Below are 17,739 nucleotides of genomic sequence, written 5' to 3' on the forward strand. Positions count from 1 at the left end.
GTATAGTAGATAGCCGCGGCGCCGACATACTACCCCAACTGGCGCCCAGCCCGCCCTGTTTGTTATTACTGCGGGTACCGAGGCCATATTTCCCGCTTCTGTCGTCGCAGGCTCCAGAATGAACGCCGCGGCTACGACTCATTTGAAGGAGACTACCCTCCTCGCTTTTCTGGCTCTAACCACCGTTCATTCCCTGATTATCCCCGACGTTCATCACCCCCGCCAGAAAGCCCCGCTCCGCCTGGTGGTTACAGGCCTTCAAGACGCCGTTCTCCTTCGCCTTTTCGCCGCTCAACCTCGCCTCTCCGTCAAGCTCCTCTGGCGACCCCCCGCCTATAGGAAAACTGACCACTGCAGTTTTAGGAGGGAAAACTGCACTCTTCGACCATCCTAAAAATCCTCCGGAACGTCCCTGGAATATTATTTTAGTGTGGGTTGAAGGTTTATCTGTTAAGGCTTTGGTTGATACGGGCGCCGCTGTTTCTGTGGTACACACTGACTTGTGCTCCCGCTTGCGAAAAGTGAAAACGCCTAATGATGGACCTGAACTCCGTGGAGCTAATGGGGCAATAATTCGGCCTTTTGTTAAGTGTACTGTGCGAGTTTTTGTTGATGGTGTCCGCCACCATGTACAATTTGCCGTGATGTCACCGTGCGCTCACCCAATTATTTTAGGCTGGGATTTTCTGTCTGCCGCATCAGCCAGCATTTCGTGTCGCGACAGGGTCATCTACATGAACGAGAGCGATCTGTCTTCTGAACTTCCCGAGCCCCGTCATCGCCTGCTTGCCGCTACTAACTCAGTGTTGCCCCCTGGATGCGGACAAATTGTCGCGCTTACTTCTACTGACATTGATAACGGAGATGTGCTAATCGTCCGAAGCGCTTGTCGCTGCTTCGAACACTTCCCCAGAGCCCATTGTGCTGACTAAAGGGACATGTTTCCCTTGTGCCCTGGACATTCACCCGGTGTCCCTCACCACCCTTACCGCCCCCTCTTCCTCACCAGCAGCTTCTTCCGATGCTTCTCTCTGTGTTCTCTTTGGCACCATCAATCCTGACCTTCCTGCGACTCACCGCCAAGCTTTGCAGGAATTACTTCGAAAACACCAAGCCTCCTTTGATGTCACTTCTCCGACCTTGGGCCGAACGTCTTCTGCACAGCACCGCATTATTACAGAAGGTACTTCTATTGTTAGCCGCCGCCCTTACCGTGTTTCCTTATCAGAACGTAAAATCACAGAAGATAATGTGAATGATATGCTCCGACGAGACATTATTCGGCCTTCAGCTAGCCCCTGGTCATCTCCGGTCGTCTTGGTAAAAAAAAAAAAGGATGGGTCCGTGCGCTTTTGCATTGATTACCGCGCACTAACAAAGTCACTCGCAAAGATGTTTACCCTATGCCACGAATTGACTCCCTCGACTGTCTTCAGGGCGCCGAATATTTCTCCAATTTGGATTTGCGTTCTGGTTACTGGCAGATACCGATGCACGAAGCCGACAAAGAAAAAACCGCATTCGCTACTCCCGATGGGCTTAACGAATTCAATGTCATGCCTTTTGGACTTTGTAATGCCCCCGCTACGTTTGAGCGCATGATTGACACTGTTGTTAGAGGACTTAAGTGGAAAACATGCTTGTGCTACCTGGAAGACATAGTTATTTTCTCTGCGACTTTTTCTGATCATTTATGCCGCCTTGATCAAGTATTAACGTGCCTGGTATCCGCCGGTCTCCAGCTGAACACAAAAAAGTGTAATTTCGCCAAGAAAGAAATCAAGATCCTGGGCCACATGGTCAGCCGCGATGGCATTCGATCCGACCCTGACAAGCTTGCTGCAGTTTTGAACTTTGCACGCCCTCAGCGGACTAAGGAACTACGCAGTTTCCTTGGCCTGTCTTCGTACTTTCGCCGTTTCATTCGCAATTTCGCTACCATTGCTGCACCGCTCCACCGCCTCCTTACCAACCATACTACTTTAAATTGGTCCGAAGAATATTGCGAAAAAACTTTTCAAACCCTGAAGAATGCTCTCACTTCGGACTCTGTTCTCGCTCACTTCGACGACACTGCTGCCACCATTCTCCACACCGATGCCAGCAGCCTCGGTAACGGCGCCGTACTTCTGCAATGTGATGCCGCTTCTCGGGAAAAGGTAATTGCGTTTGCCAGTCGAACTCTAACACCAGCGGAACGCAACTACACCATCACTGAGCAAGAGTGCCTCGCTGTCGTTTGGGCAGTTCAGAAATTCCGCCCCTACCTCTACGGCCGCCATTTCACGATCGTTACCGATCACCACGCTCTGTGCTGGTTATCAACCCTCACAAATTTGACTGGACGCCTGGGCCGTTGGATTCTGCGTTTGCAGGAATACCACTTTGATGTCATATTCAAATCGGGTCGCAAACATCGAGATGCCGGTGCTCTTTCCCGCTGCCCGCTCCCAGAATCACCACCTAGTGCTTCTTCGCGCCTTCCTGAGTGCATCCTCGACGTCCCAATGTCGTCCAGAGCTCCAAACAATACCTGTGCTACTCCTGCCGCTGCTCCAGATCGCTACGCCATTATTTCACACCAGCGAGCAGATCCCTACTGTCTTTCCCTAATCAACCTTCTCACCGGGGCTTCTCACCCTGCTACCGCTAGGATGCGCAGGCAACTCCAAAAGTTCAAACTTGGCAACGACGTGCTCTCCATTTATATTTATTGCTCTGAAGGCACCCGTTGGGTCCCCGTTATTCCGAGAGCGCTTCGCACCCGTATCCTGGCGGCTTTCCACGATGATGCTACAGCCGGTCACTTAGGCTTTCATAAAACTTACCACCGCGTGAAAACCCGTTTCTTCTGGCCAGGCCTCGCCTCAAGTGTGGCAAAATACGTCGCCTCTTGTCTGCCATGTCAGCGCCGCAAACGGCCCACTTCTCCTCCTGCTGGCCTACTACAGCCGCTACCATGCCCTGCTACTCTTTTGCCGTTGTTGGCATAGACTTATACGGGCCCCTTCCATTGTCCGCACGAGGTAATCGCTGGATCGTCACCGCCGTCGACAACCTAACACGCTACGCTGAGATCGCTGCCCTGCCTAATGGCTCAGCACATGAGGTCGCGACCTTCTTTTTGGAATCGCTCGTACTGCGCCAGGGGGCCCCTCAAGTGCTTATGCTTATCAGCGATCGTGGTCGGACATTTCTGTCGACGATTGTAGCCGAAATTATTGAGGCCTCAACAACACATCACAAATTGACCTCCAGCTATCACCCGCAGACCAATGGGTTGACTGAGCGGTTCCACCACACGCTTTCTGACATGTTGTCTATGTACGTCGACCAGGACCACCGAAACTGGGACGTAATACTTCCTTTTGTTTCGTTCGCCTACAATACGGCTGTACAGCGGACCACAGGTTACACCCCTTTTTTCCTCGTTTACGGCTGTTCTCCCGCTACCTTTCTTGACGCCTCTTTCCTTTCTACACATGCCAGTTCCTCATCCTCTCTTCCTGACCAGTTCCTTTCCCGAGTGGCCAAATCTCGCCGGCTTGCTCGCGTCAACACGGAAGCTAGCCAGGAAGACCGCAAGTGCCGCTATGATGCAACCCATCGCCAAGTTTCGTTCCGTCCCGGCGACGAGGTGTTACTTTGGACCCCATTACGCACTCCTGGCCTTTGTGACAAGTTACAGCACCGTTACATTGGTCCTTACACAGTTCTTGCAAAAACCTCCCCGGTCAACTATCGCGTCTCCACTGTTTACCCTCCTCCGGACTGTCGTTACCGTGGCACTGAAGTTGTCCGCGTTTCACGGATGAAACCTTTTATTCGAATTGCGGCCAGGCTGGCCGCTTCAACTGCGCGGGCGAAATAGTGTGAGCACTGTGTGGCGCTTCATCTTCCACACGGCTGAACGTGCTGCTTCATCTTCATCCTGCTTCCTCTTGTAGATACCCATCGTCATCGCGGAGTGTGTTTGGCTGCAGTGTGCGACCAAGGCTTCAGGTCTGCAATAAAGACTGATCCCCCAAGTCCGACCTTCGCGTTACCTTACAATATTAATATCGGAATCAGCTTTCTGGTCTGGCAACCATTGGCCGCTGACGTCACAACTAGACATCCCCATGTCGCTTGCTATTCCCAGTGTCGGCTGTACTCTTGCTTGTATGCTGTGGATGGTGGTCACTGAGTTATTTTTTTTATTTCTTTTTTTAGTCGATATTTATTGCCTCAGGGCATCAGTAGGATATGAGATGAAGGATGAATGAATGATTAAATGAATGGAAAAAGGTTGGCTTATTTTATGAAGTCCAGAAGTGAGCGATGATGAGGTCCCTGCGTCCAAGTGACGTGTGAGGCAGGATTGGCTGCTGAAAGGCCAGCTATGCTCAGGTGCCGGATTCGTGTTGGCTTGAGTGCTGGGCAGTCCCACAGCAAGTGGTGGATATCGGCCTCGACATCTTCGTGTTTACAGATCGGGCATCCTGGGCGAGGATATAAGTGTTGGAAGTGTGACCACGTCCTAGTGACAGCTGGCGTAAGGGCAACACCAACCCGGATCCTCCTAAGCGCAACCTCCTCTGCACGGGTGAGACCGCGGGGATGGGATATCGCACACGGAGGGATAAGTGCACGTGTGCGGCGCCGGAGGTGCTCTTTTCTTGACAAAAGGAGGGTAGCGTCGTCCACTTCGAGGAGCCGTGGGATTGATGCGTCTCTGTTCACGAGGCGGGTTCCTAAATCAGCTTGACTTTGGGAAGGCAGCAGATCCCGTGGGACCCACTTAATGCGTATTGATTGTGGGATGCGCGCCGCAAGCTGGTGGATGTCTTGGCAAATTTTAGGTCAGCGGCTGACACGTCGGAGCAGACGTACTGCTTGAAGTGCGTCAGTGTGGATGACAACGTGTGCTGTAGGGAGCATGGTTATGGAAGCCACGGAGCAGAGTGCCTTCTGAACTGCCACGAGCTCAGCGCAGAAAGATGTTAGTGGTTCCGAAAGCTGAAACGTAGTTGTCTGATTCAGGCTAGGTCTCCGTGGACAGTAGATTTCCGTTTTGGCTTCTCAGCCTTGCAGGCTTCCATCTACGTACACTACTATGGAATCTTGAGACAGGTGAGTATCTTGCTCTTCAAATTTCTGGCGAAGCAATGATGCCGAGATATTTTAATCGCTAATTCTGTTTTCGTTGCGAAGCTTTCACTATAATATGCGACTTTAGTAATCCTCGGACTTGTTTTGGGCTGCGTCTAGAGACTGCAGAGGAGGCCGAAATCGACGGGCTCATGCTGTATAATTTAGACATACGGTCAGAAGCATATTATTCTTACGATATGAGAGTTAGCTTGTTTCAGCAACAAGCGCTCCCGCATATAAAAAAAGCCACTTGTCCAACGTTTCCTTCCGCCGTGTACATGCGCCGCGAAAGTGGGGCGGGGTTAGCGTTATGTTCCTGATTGCTGAGCTACTGCCCTCGCTCTTTAGGTCCAGAAACTTAGAGTAAATCTCAGACAAGCATGCCTTGACGCGAGAGCATACGTTGCGACATCAGAGGAGCAGACAAAACTTTTGAACGAAGTGGTACCTTTTGACTTGCTGTTATGTGCGCGTGTTGGCGTAATTATTGTCGGCTGGTAAAGATGTTTTCAAAACTATGGCCGTGGCCAGCGCACGAAAGCATGGGCCGCCGCCGCTTCAGTCCCGTCATCGAAAAGCCCAAAGCGAGTCGACAGCTCTTCACTGCATGCCCGCACCGAACAAGAGCCTCCCAGTCGCCGCCGTCTCCGCCTCTCCTCCACCGCAGCCGCGCGCGCGACTGCGACCGACTCTGGAGCCGCACCTTGTATTTTTCTAGTGCTTCTCCAGCAAATGACTCGTGAGGCCTTCAACGTAAGCATACACCATTTAGTAGTTAGTGTGTGAACCATAAACTACCGCAGGAAAGCGCCGATTTGCGAATTACGACTGCTCCCTCAGCGTGTTTGTTTAATAGCTTCTGCAATGTCTGGATGTATATATATATGCTGCTCGTTCGCACGAAATAAAATGCAAGCTGAGCTAGCAATATTATAACTATTCACTTCTTTTTGCACCAGTTGCACACTTATTCCTTCACAAACTACAACTGCGCTGCAAGAAGCGCCGTGAATGCTACGTCACCTGCCTGCGCCGGGTATTCGGTCGTTCCAGCTCCTATAGGTGGCGCGGCGGCAGCACGACATGGAGCGGCGACAGCGAGATGTGGGCCGCACCGCGCTCGGATGCCATGGCCGGGTGGCGAACGAGGCCATTCAAGGCGACCTGGGGTGGTCGACCTTCAAAGCCCGGGAGGCCAAGAGCAAGTTTGTCTACCTTGGCCGCCTGCGGTTCCTGCCCCGAGACCGGTGGGCCCGCCGTGTGTTTGAATACCTGGCAGCAACATGCGTCCGCACGGCATGGACACGTCGCCTCTACGCGATAGAAAAGGACTGCGGCATTTTTCGAGATCGAATTGTGGCCGACACCGTGACGAAGTGGACGGCTGAAGTGCGTGATCGTGTGCAGCACATTGAGCGGGAGGTGTGGGCTGCAAATATGGAGAAGAAGTCTACTCTCTTCTTCTACCACCTGCACAAGACAGACATCGCGCGTGTGCCGCTATATGAGAACAGCGGTGCTAGCAGCCTCCTGTTCGAGGCCCGGGCTGGGGCTCTCCGTACGCTGCAGTACCGCAGCCGCTTCGAGACAGCAGTGTTGTGCACGCAGTGTCGGGTGTGTGGAGTGGCGGGAGAAACAGTGGAGCACCTCGTCCTCCATTGTCGCGGACTCGAGACACCGCTCCTAGAGGGCGCTACGCTGTCAGAAGCTCTCGGGTTTGGACAGGTTAAACCGGCAGCAGTAGCAGCCTGCAAGCGCCGCCTGGCTGAGCGGTGGGCCGTGGTGCGTGGTGTTGACTGATGGTGCCAGGAGCACCGCTAGCACAGCACATACTTTTTTTTTTTGGTGTTGTACTTTAATTTTTCATTTTGGTCGGACTCGGTTAGCCCGACGTCCACCCGTTGCAAAGGGCACGACCGTTATATCATCATCATCATCATCATCATGGCGGCTGAGTCGGTGATAGCGCCGCTGCCATAGAGAGCACGTTTTGACAAGCGGGCCGGCTTCTTGATGTTGTGGCATCTTTCGTGTGAGATTTGGCATTTAAATAAGCAGCAGTATGTCATATCAGTCATGAATACGAAGTTATTTATGAGTTTGGCTACACTAGTTTCAAAATAAACGTTCGTTGATATGAGCTAGTGCGCATAGATTTGTATAGCTCAGAAGTGAAAACTCCGTCAGTATTGCTGCATGTACTAAACATGCCGAATTAAAGGGCGACAAACTCTTTAGGCGACAGTTTTTCGGATATTCACATTTTATTTTAAGTGATATTTCAGCGCGGCCATTGGGTGTTATTGTTCACGTGCTCATATACCGAGTATATAACATCTTGTTTGTCTTCGGCGTATGTCATGAAGCAGTCTGAGGCAAACGTATGCTACTGTCCAAAGTATTAGAGAAACGGCCATTTTAGCTTAATGAAACTGCCAAAATTAACACCCGAGGTGTGTTCTTTGCACTACCGGGAGAAAAGCGCATGATCAAGTAGGAAGAAGACATCTGTAAAGAAATGGTTGCGTTTGTTCAGATCCATTGCTCACCCCGTCGGAAAAATTAAAATACAACTAAAACGTTAGCACATTTCAAATATATCGCTCCAATTGCTCACCTCGTCGAAAAATGAAAATACACCTGAAGAATGTGCGCATTGCATATCGCTATATGTCTACGCGGTATGGCCAGGAAGTCATGCTTACAAATCTTATCCTTTTTTTTTTCAATTAGTCTCGTGGTGATTAATCAGGATAAACTAAAGCTGACCAACAGCTGTAACAAATATTTGTCTGCGGAGAACTACAGGGGGTTATTAATGAGAGAAACAGTTCACTCGTTTGCACGTCCACCTTAAAAGATATCACCATACGTTTCATATCAGCTTGGTGTTTAAACACTGCAGCACTTTCGTGCAGGCACGGTGGCATAATATTAAGCCCCAATTTAATGCGATTCGCGAGCATGAATGCACCGACGACAAGGCTTTTTGCCTCAACAAAATACGGCGCTCAGAATCCACATGGGTCGTCAAGTCAAAACGTCTTACAAACGGGCCCAGCAACCGTAATGCTACGTTTTACTCACTTGCTCCGTGGCAGGAACAACATATTTGCTTATCAAAGAGTTTATCGATTTGCACATCTCGGAATCGCAAAAATATTCGTTTTCTGCTCGCATCTTCACGCTCCAAACTAACGCGGTCGCCCGCGCCGCGAAGATCGACCACCGGCTCGCTGCTTCAAAAGCAGGCCGCGCGGCGCCGCCACCGTCGCTGAAACAACCGAATACTGTACAAACAAGCGGCGCCGACAGCTGCCGGCTGCGCTCGCTAGACAGGGCCACATATCGACGCTTCCCGCTAAATGTGCACTCGCTTTGTGATGTAAGCAATCGTAGATTTGGGGTCCCTACTGCCAGAACTAGACTCGATGGCCACATGCAACCGCTAAAGCTTGTGAATGCGCGCTCCGTAATCGCCGACCCGAGCCCCACGTACTCCCTCTAGGCCTACTCGTCACTGAACGGGCCAGGCGGATGTACGGGCCGGCAGTTCAGCACCGACTAATATTTCTGGTCAAGATCATTGCTGATGATAAGGGGGAACATATAAAGTGTAGCTTCTTGTTTTCGTTTTTCTAATACGGTTAAGCTACAGACTAGCGCAGCTGTTCAGGCCGTTCATACATCGGGTGTCAAGTTCTCGCTCGGCCTCCGATCCAACCAAAACAGATCGGACGACCGTCCGCTGATCAATTTCATGGGCGTCGCGAGGCCGTAGAACTTCGCACTATAAAGGCTGAATCGCATGCACGCGAAAACTCACGCGAACGCGACGGCGGCACGCGTCGCGCGAACAAAAATGCATGTGTCGCTTAGCTCGTCGCTCGGATCTGCTGAAATAGAAAATTTCGTTCGTTCGCCCGGAAGTGAGCGTACGTCACTGCCTCTCATTTTGCACGCTTTCTTTATTTTGCTGCGTTGCATTGTGATTGTGCACTACCACGTAAATTTTTCGCTTTGTACGAACAATGGTGAATAGCCAAGGATTCAAAGGACGTCTAATCGCAACCGAAACGAAAGAAACAAGGGGTCACGTGACTACTCGTAAAGACTACAGTGTAAGTTAACACACATTCGATACGGTTTGTTGTAAATACATTTTGCTTTGCGATGTTGTCGCAAAATAACTTGCAATCGTTATGACTGTTGTTGCATTTGGCAGCAGTTTTGCGGCGTACTAAGCCACTATGGATGCAGCGGTGGCGTAGCGGTAGAACATCCGCCTCGCATGCAAGAGGACCGGGGTTCAAATCCCGGTGCCGCGCAATTCTCCACCGGATGAAAAAAAAATCCGCGTGTCGATGGAATTGCATAGACAGGTTTTGGGTGCGACCTGATGCCGGTGAACACCTCCGGCAACGCACTCCCTCACCAGAACAGGCGTTGGCCACCCTGGTGCAGTAATTGGCCGCAACCTCCTATGATAAGCTCCATAAAACCCCGGCCCTCAGTCACCAGCGGCTGCGGAACAACTGACCACGGCGGCGGTCAGACCTGTGACGCAACAGGGGGTGCTAAGAAAGCCTGGCTCCGCTGGACAGGCCGCCATTGGAAAGTGACCCTGGCAACGTTTAATGCTAGAACACTAGATAGTGAAGCTAGTTTAGCAGTGCTGTTAGAGGAACTACAGGGCATGAAATGGGATGTCATAGGGCTTAGTGAGGTTAGGAGGCCGAATGAGGCATATACTGTACTGAAGGATGGGCATGTATTGTGTTATCAAGGTTGTGGTTTCTACGTGGACATAGGCCACCAACCACCGCGGGTTCGAGCGTCGCGCGAGCCGAAGCCCCGATCAGCCGTCACCACGCGCGCACTGAAACACTGCAGCGCGCACTCAACCTCCACCGGGAGGAGAGCACTTCGCTGCAAGGACACAAGCCTCCAAGTTCACAAAGGAGACGTTTATTGAAACGCCATCCTCCAGCGGCACACACACACACACGCACGCACGCACACACATACACATATATACAAACGCACATACACCTATATACAAACGCACATACTCAGTCACCGTGTCAAGGGAGCGCGCGAGGAGCAAGGCTCCCCTGCGCGCACGAAGTGCCACGGGGTGCGTGCCGCAAGCACGCAAGGGCGTGCTGTGATCTCTCTCTCGCAGTGACCAGAGGGTTCCTTTGAGAGAGGGTGGGCAACCACCGCAAGGTACGCCTGTCGCGGATCGTTGGATCACGATCGACAGGCTCGAGCTTCGCTCTCAGGTAAGACCCGGAGCAGACGAACTCGAGCACACACTGGTCTGCGCGGACAAAGGCCGGCAGACAAGAACAGTTGCGTACGCACCTTGCGATGTCTCGGAGGGGTCTCTCCCTGGGCCCCGCTCGGAGGGTCGCGCGAGCGCGGCCCTCGAAGCGGTGCCGTGTTCCCGCCAAAAGGCGCCAATGAGAACAGCCGCTGGGACGCCAGGGCGGAGCTGTGGCCCGAGCGACAGTGACAAGTCGTCCGAGCCCCTCTCCGCCGCCTCAGGCGGGAGAAAGGGAACGAGGAGAACAACTGGGAAGCGGGCGGCGGCCGCGCAAAGGGCAGCCGCAGCAAGCCCGAATCCCACATCCTCCTCTCCTTAATTGCCCTCCTACCCATCAGCGAAAGCAAGCGGCAGGTCCCCAGCATGAAGAAAAGAATGCTATCCTCACGCAACAAGTCAACTACGCTTCAGCTCCAACCAAAAAGATCTCGAAAAGACAAACACTTAAGAAAGACAAACACCAACAAGGCACACACAAAAAAAACAAAAGCAAAAAAAGGATAAGATGACCTGAAGAATAATATGTAAAGTTCCGAATACGAAGTAAATACGAAAGTGTCAGCGGCAAAGTTCGAAAGTTCGACACAGTTCGTCGGTGCAGCACAGAGAGCCGGCGGTAACCGGTGACTCACCGCTCGTCGACTTCTGGGTGGCCAGTTGGCAGCTGCTGGCTGCAGACGATCTCCGATCGCAGTCGGTGCGGGAACAGTGAACACGCGGAAGGGGGCCCAGAAAACTTATCGGCGGCCATCCAAGACGCACATGTGGTGACCGCGCGGGACGTTTTTTTTTCCGCTCAGCACACGCCGGCAAACACACACGCCGCAACGTCGTCGCCTCCGCTCCCGGGCACGCTCACCAACAGCAACGCACACACCACACAAAGTGTTAGCCGAGCTTCAGCGGCAACCTGTCCCGAGCACCTTCGCAGCCTCGGCGGTCTTGGGTGAAGGGGAAGGGGGCATGGTCCACGCTGCTTGTCCCCCAACTACCCCAACTTCCCCTCTACACGCACCGAACACAGCCGCGCGACGGGCATGCTTAATGAGCCACCGTCGCGTGTTCAAAAGGAAAGAGGAGAAAAGACGCGCTCTGCAAAAGAAAGCACTCACTGTACAATAGGCGAAGCGAGAACGGAATCAAATAAACAACAACACAAAACAAAGATGCTAGAAGAGACAAAATTCAATAACACAATAACGCACAGAGGCTGGAACTAAGCGGGACATAAAGGGGACGGCCGACGTTGTTTCCGGGTAGGGTCCGACGAGAAAGCTCGCTCGGTGAGGCGATATGCCTTCGGGTGCGGAAAAAGTCCGCCGTCCGGCATTAAATCACACAGGTGACCGTCGCCTCAGATTGTACCGGTGCGGGGCACGCTTGCGTTCCGCCGCATCGGGTGTGCCTCGTCGCTTGCCTGTGGTGACAATGGGCACCGACGCAAGCTCGTCAGACCGCGACACATAGGCCTTCAGGTCTGCGATGTGGGCACGGCTGGTTTTCCCCGTAGAGGAATCCTCCAGCAGGTACGCGAGTGGCGACCAGACTTTGACCACTCGGTACGGACCAAGCCACTTAGGAGCAAGCGCGGCTGAGAACCCCTTGCTCGCGTCACTAAGAGCGTGGTTGCGCTTCAGGACAAGATCGCCCACCTGAAATGTCAGGCTGCGGTGCTTGCGGTCGTACTGAACCTTCTGCTGGGCTCTGGCCGTCGCCAAACTCTGTCTTGCTCTGCTGAGAGCCCGACACAGCCGGTCCCGAAGCGTTGACGCATAAGCAGAGCAGTCTGCTCGCGCCTTCTCATCCTCGAGCTGCTGGCTCTGAACGACGCCTGACATCGGATTCGCCAGCTCCCTTCCGAAATTGAGGAAGGCGGGAGAGAAACAAGTTGAGCGATTCTCAGCTGTTCGAATGGCGAACGCGAACTCACTCAAATGGTCTGCCCAGTCTTTTTGACACTCGGCAAAGGCCGTAAGCATTGGTTTGAGCGTTCTGTTGATCCGCTCGGTCAGATTAGACTGGGGATGGTAGGGTGAAGTGGTGTAGCGCTCGATTCCGAGAGAACGGCAGGTATTACCGAACACCCGAGCCGTGAAGTAGGACGCATTGTCCGTGATCAGCCGTTCCGGAAAGCCGAAGCGACAGAACACTTTCTGGAGTTTATCCAGCACCGCTCGCGCTGTCATTTTCCGAAGGGGGTACAACTCGACCCACTTGGAAAAATGATCAACGATTACCATCAGGTAAATGAACCCCTGCTTGCTTCTGGGGAAAGGCCCCATCAAATCGCAGGTGGCCATCTGCCACGGACGCACACTGTCAATTGGTTTCATCATGCCCGGTGGCTTGCCACCCCTTGACTTCACCGTTTGACAGACATGGCAGGAACGGCAATAGCGGAAAATGTCGCGCTTCATGCCGGGCCACGTCACCGATTGACTCAGTTTTGTGAAAACTTTGGAGCCACTCAGGTGACCGGCAAGTGGCTCGTCGTGAGAGAATCGCAACAGAGCGCCTCTCAGACTTTTGGGGATAACCACTTTAAATGGGTCAATGGACTCATCATCTGTGGCTATGTACTTCAGCAGGAGCCCGTCATGGTCCAGCAAATATGAGTCCCCGGGGCTCGCCGCGACACACGCCGGCTCTTGCCCCGCTGCGCCCGCTACAGTACAAGTAGCGTCACGGCGCTCCGTCTCCCTGAGACCGTCGCTAACCTCGCGACAAAAGGAGTCATTTTGCTGGGCCGTCAGTAGCTCTTTACGGCTGAACAAGCTTCCAGTCATCCCAGAGGGGAGCCTGTTTTCGTCCCCGCGCAGGTTAGCCGCCAAAACTTCGCTCGCTAGCCTCGGCGCATCTGGGGTGCTCACAAAGAGCCTCCCCCGTCGCCCGCTTCGCGAAGTGCGGCTTGCCTGGGAGGCGGAATGGGTAGGCCCGTTTGCGGGCGTCTCCCTCCTGCCGCTCTGCGGCTCGTCCGCTGTTTCGCCCCCTCCGCTTGCCGGCGCAAAGGCACCGCTGGCGAGTGGGGCACGGGATAGCGCGTCAGCTACCACGTTCGTGCTCCCCTTGCGATACTGCACCGAGAAGTCGTAATGCTGTATCAGGAGAGCCCAGCGCGCCAGCCGTCCCGCAGGCTCCCGGAGCCGCATCAGCCAGCTGAGCGCGCTGTGGTCTGTCTGCACCACGAAATGCGTTCCATCAAGGTAGACGTCAAACTTGCGCAGTGCAAACACGATGGCGAGGCATTCCTTCTCGGTAACGGAATAATTCCTTTCCGCGGGCAGCAAAGAACGACTTGCAAAGGCAAGAGGTTGCAGCACGCCATCGAATTCCTGTAGGAGAACGGCTCCTAATCCCAGATCGCTCACGTCAGTCTGGACTACGAACTGTCTGGTCAGGTCGGGTAGCCTGAGCTGCGCGGTTTCTGCGATGGCACTAGACAGGCGGCGAAAGGATTGCTCTTGCTCAGGCCCCCATCGCCACGCAGCAGTCTTTCCCAAGAGCTTGGTCAAGGGCGCCTGCACGCGGGCACAGGACGGGATAAATGACCTATAGAAATTTGTCATTCCCAGAAAACGGCGCAGGCCGCGTACGTCCTTGGGCACAGGAAACTCGAGTATGGCTCGAAGTTTTTCCTGATCCGGCTCAATGGAGCCTTCGCCCAGCGTAAACCCAAGCAACTGAACTCGGGTTCGCGCTATTTGGGCTTTTGCAGGATTCAAAGTCATCCCGGCAGCCCGTACCCTCTCGAGCACGTCGGCAATGTGGCTTAAGTGCTCATCAAAGGTTCGTGAATAAATCACGATGTCGTCCAGGTAGCACATGGCATGGGACCATTTCGCTTCGCCTAGGACGCGGTCCATCAGCCTCTGAAAAGTCGCAGGACCATTGCAGAGGCCAAAGGGCATGCGAGTGAACTCAAACAGCCCTCTGTGGCACGTGAACGCGGTCTTAGGCCGGTCAATGTCATCCATCTGGACCTGTAGGTAACCTTTGGAGGCATCTAGCGTGGTAAAATACCGCGCACTGCCTAGGCTTCCGACGATTGAGCTGATCGTTGGGAGCGGATAGGCATCCTTGCGAGTCAGCGCATTCAGACGGCGATAATCCACACACAAGCGGTGGCTGCCATCCTTTTTGGGCACCAACACCACTGGAGACGCCCAGGCGCTGGACGAGCGACGGATAATGTCCGACGATAGCATCTCATCCAACAACCCATCAATCACCTGCCTCTTCGCAAGGCTGACGGGTCTGGGATTGCACTTCAACGGAAGCGCTTCTACGGTGTTGATCGCGTGGCTCACTAAAGTGGTACAGCCAGGTTGATCGGTGAAGAGCTCCTCGTACTGACGCAAAAGTGCTGTCAACCGAGCCTTCTGTGTCTCATCCAAAGTTACCGCAGAGGCGGCCAGTGGATGGGGTGCGTCGTCGTGCCGCGCCGCTCGCTCCCACATGGGGGTGTGAACGGCATAACGCTCGACACAAGGGCAGGGCCCCGATCGCTGAGCGTGGCACTCTCCGAACGTCTCGACTGCACAGGCAGATACCGACGCCGGGGGGCTAATGAACGGCTTCAGCTGGGAAAACGGTCCTTCACGATAGCCGCCATTCGCAATGTCCACCACGATCCCTGTTTTCAGGAGAAAGTCCCTTCCGAGAATCATGGGCACACTGAGCCCAGGGAGATGAATGAAACGCGTGCGTCTCGCTCGCTCTCCCCATCTGACAGTCAGCCTCGCGGCGCCAGCCGAATGGGCCACGCCTTTCGCGAGGTTAAATGTCGAACGGCAATCCCGCAAGCGCACAGAGTGCTTTTGCAAGTGGGACAACACCTGTTCACTGAAAAAGGAGGCGCTGGCTCCTGTATCCAGTAACGCCGGAAATTCGCGGCCAGCAAGGGTGACCGAAATAAACGGCGCGGGCGCACCACCGAGGCAGCTTACCCTGTACGCAGAGGGAATTAGCAAAGCTTGGGCCGGCTGTCTCTTTACAACCGACCCCCGTCGCCATATTCCTGCCTCGCAGAAGGCCTGGCTACGGGGCATTCTCTTGCTAAGTGTCCCCTCTCTTGGCAACGGAAACAACGCACACCCCCGCGAGCTTGGCCGCGTGACAAAGGCGCGTCTCCCTGCCTGGGTCCGCTCGCTGCCCCACCGAACAAGGGCCGGTTTTTGCGAGCTTCTCCCTCCGCTGTGCTTTGGGTCGCATGGCGTCCTTCGGCACGCGAGCAAGAAAACTGTGCAGCGCAGGCTGCTCGTCTTCCGTACGAGTAAGGATCCAGAGCTCTTTCGCTCAGCTCCCAAGCGTCGTTTCGCCCGCCAACGGCTGCAAAGGCAGTTTGTGCGGGTTCACGCCGGTGAGGAAGGGTCATGGCCCCTCTCCATGCGCAGCGTGGCTCAAGGGCCTCGCTTGCCGGCGGTGGCGGGCGATAGGCACGCGCGGCGAGGATGTCGCCTTGAATGCGCTTTGCCTCGGCGGCCAGCTCCTCTAGATCTGGGAATCGGCCGCCGCGCAGGTATGCCGAAAAAGTCGGATGTGCCTGCCTGATCACTCTTTCGACGCGTTCCTCGTTTGAGGCTGTTGGCTCAGCGATTGTGAAAAGGTCTTTCATCGCCCGCACAAACTCCTGGAGCGACTCGTCCGGGGCCTGTGTGCGGAGCTCCAGCTCTCGCCGCATCCTACGCTCATAGTTAGCGGGCAGGAATTCGCGCATGAATGCTGCACGGAACTCCTCGACAGTCGCTGCTCGGTGGCCGGAAAGCCGGTACCACCTAGCTGCCGTGTCAGTCAGCGCTGCGGGGACGATGCGTGCAAGCACAACCTCATCAGGGAAACCCATAGCTCTCTGGTAATGGGCGAGGGAATCAATGAAATCCCGGGCACTGATAGGATCATCATAGCCGCGGTACGTCGGCATGGGCAACATGACCGCGGGGTGAGACAACTTCGGCGCGGCCGAAAGCGCCTCAACCGCCCCTGTTAGCGACTGAATCATCTGGGCAGCCCTTGTGAGCAGCGCCTGCGTCCTTCCCTCAGAGGAGGTTTGGGCGGGTTGCATGAACAAAGAAGGCAAACGGTCCTCCAGTTCGATGAGCGGCGCGGTCTCCGCAGGGAGTCCGGCCGACGCCTCACCGTTCACCGAGCAAAACTGACTGCTAGCGGGGCACGGCTGCTGTTGCGCGTAGCTGCCGGTAGCGACGGCATCGCGCGAACTGCTTCCACCATGGGCGGAAAACTGATGCAGCGGAGGTATCTGTGTAGCGGTCCCACCACAGGGTGGTCCGGAGAAAACTCCAATGGGAGCCGAGTGATCAACGTTACTCGCGGCATTGCCGTATAGCCCAATGGGGCCGGCGGCCAGCCACTGTGTTTGGCTGTTCAGAGGAACAGCATCCAACGGATCAAAAGACGCTACGACTGCGTAAGGAGCCGACATATATCGCGTTTCAGATTCGCTGCCGTGTGCCCCGCAGGGGGCGGCAGACATGGTGCAAGAGCTTGATCGTCAAGGTGACCGGCTCGGCCGATGTGCAGTCCAACTCAAAGAGCCAGGAGAATTCACGTTGGGCGCCAGTTGTGGTTTCTACGTGGACATAGGCCACCAACCACCGCGGGTTCGAGCGTCGCGCGAGCCGAAGCCCCGATCAGCCGTCACCACGCGCGCACTGAAACACTGCAGCGCGCACTCAACCTCCACCGGGAGGAGAGCACTTCGCTGCAAGGACACAAGCCTCCAAGTTCACAAAGGAGACGTTTATTGAAACGCCATCCTCCAGCGGCACACACACACACACACACGCACGCACACACATACACATATATACAAACGCACATACACCTATATACAAACGCACATACTCAGTCACCGTGTCAAGGGAGCGCGCGAGGAGCAAGGCTCCCCTGCGCGCACGAAGTGACACGGGGTGCGTGCCGCAAGCACGCAAGGGCGTGCTGTGATCTCTCTCTCGCAGTGACCAGAGGGTTCCTTTGAGAGAGGGTGGGCAACCACCGCAAGGTACGCCTGTCGCGGATCGTTGGATCACGATCGACAGGCTCGAACTTCGCTCTCAGGTAAGACCCGGAGCAGACGAACTCGAGTACACACTGGTCTGCGCGGATAAAGGCCGGCAGACAAGAACAGTTGCGTACGCACCTTGCGATGTCTCGGAGGGGTCTCTCCATGGGCCCCGCTCGGAGGGTCGCGCGAGCGCGGCCCTCGAAGCGGTGCCGTGTTCGCGCCAAAAGGCGCCAATGAGAACAGCCACTGGGACGCC

At 54.6% G+C, this 17,739-nt stretch overlaps 1 protein-coding gene across 1 annotated transcript; it reads right to left on the reverse strand.

Annotated features, from left to right (window-relative positions):
* Window positions 1-15,452: 15,452 nt before the first annotated feature.
* LOC146180238 (uncharacterized) lies at window positions 15,453-16,460 on the reverse strand. The gene has a single exon (XM_084580356.1). It carries the CDS (start codon window positions 16,458-16,460, stop codon window positions 15,453-15,455), a length of 1,008 nt encoding a protein of 335 aa, XP_084436482.1.
* Window positions 16,461-17,739: the final 1,279 nt, after the last annotated feature.

The sequence above is a fragment of the Amblyomma maculatum genome, chromosome 9 (genome assembly GCF_055883805.1).
Source record: "Amblyomma maculatum isolate TAMU_Amacu chromosome 9, ASM5588380v1, whole genome shotgun sequence".
Classification (NCBI taxonomy): Eukaryota; Metazoa; Arthropoda; class Arachnida; order Ixodida; family Ixodidae; genus Amblyomma; species Amblyomma maculatum.

Excerpts from the sequence above, each read along its gene's own strand:
- LOC146180238 (XM_084580356.1), bottom strand. The coding sequence starts at position 16,460 with ATGATTCAGTCGCTAACAGGGGCGGTTGAGGCGCTTTCGGCCGCGCCG.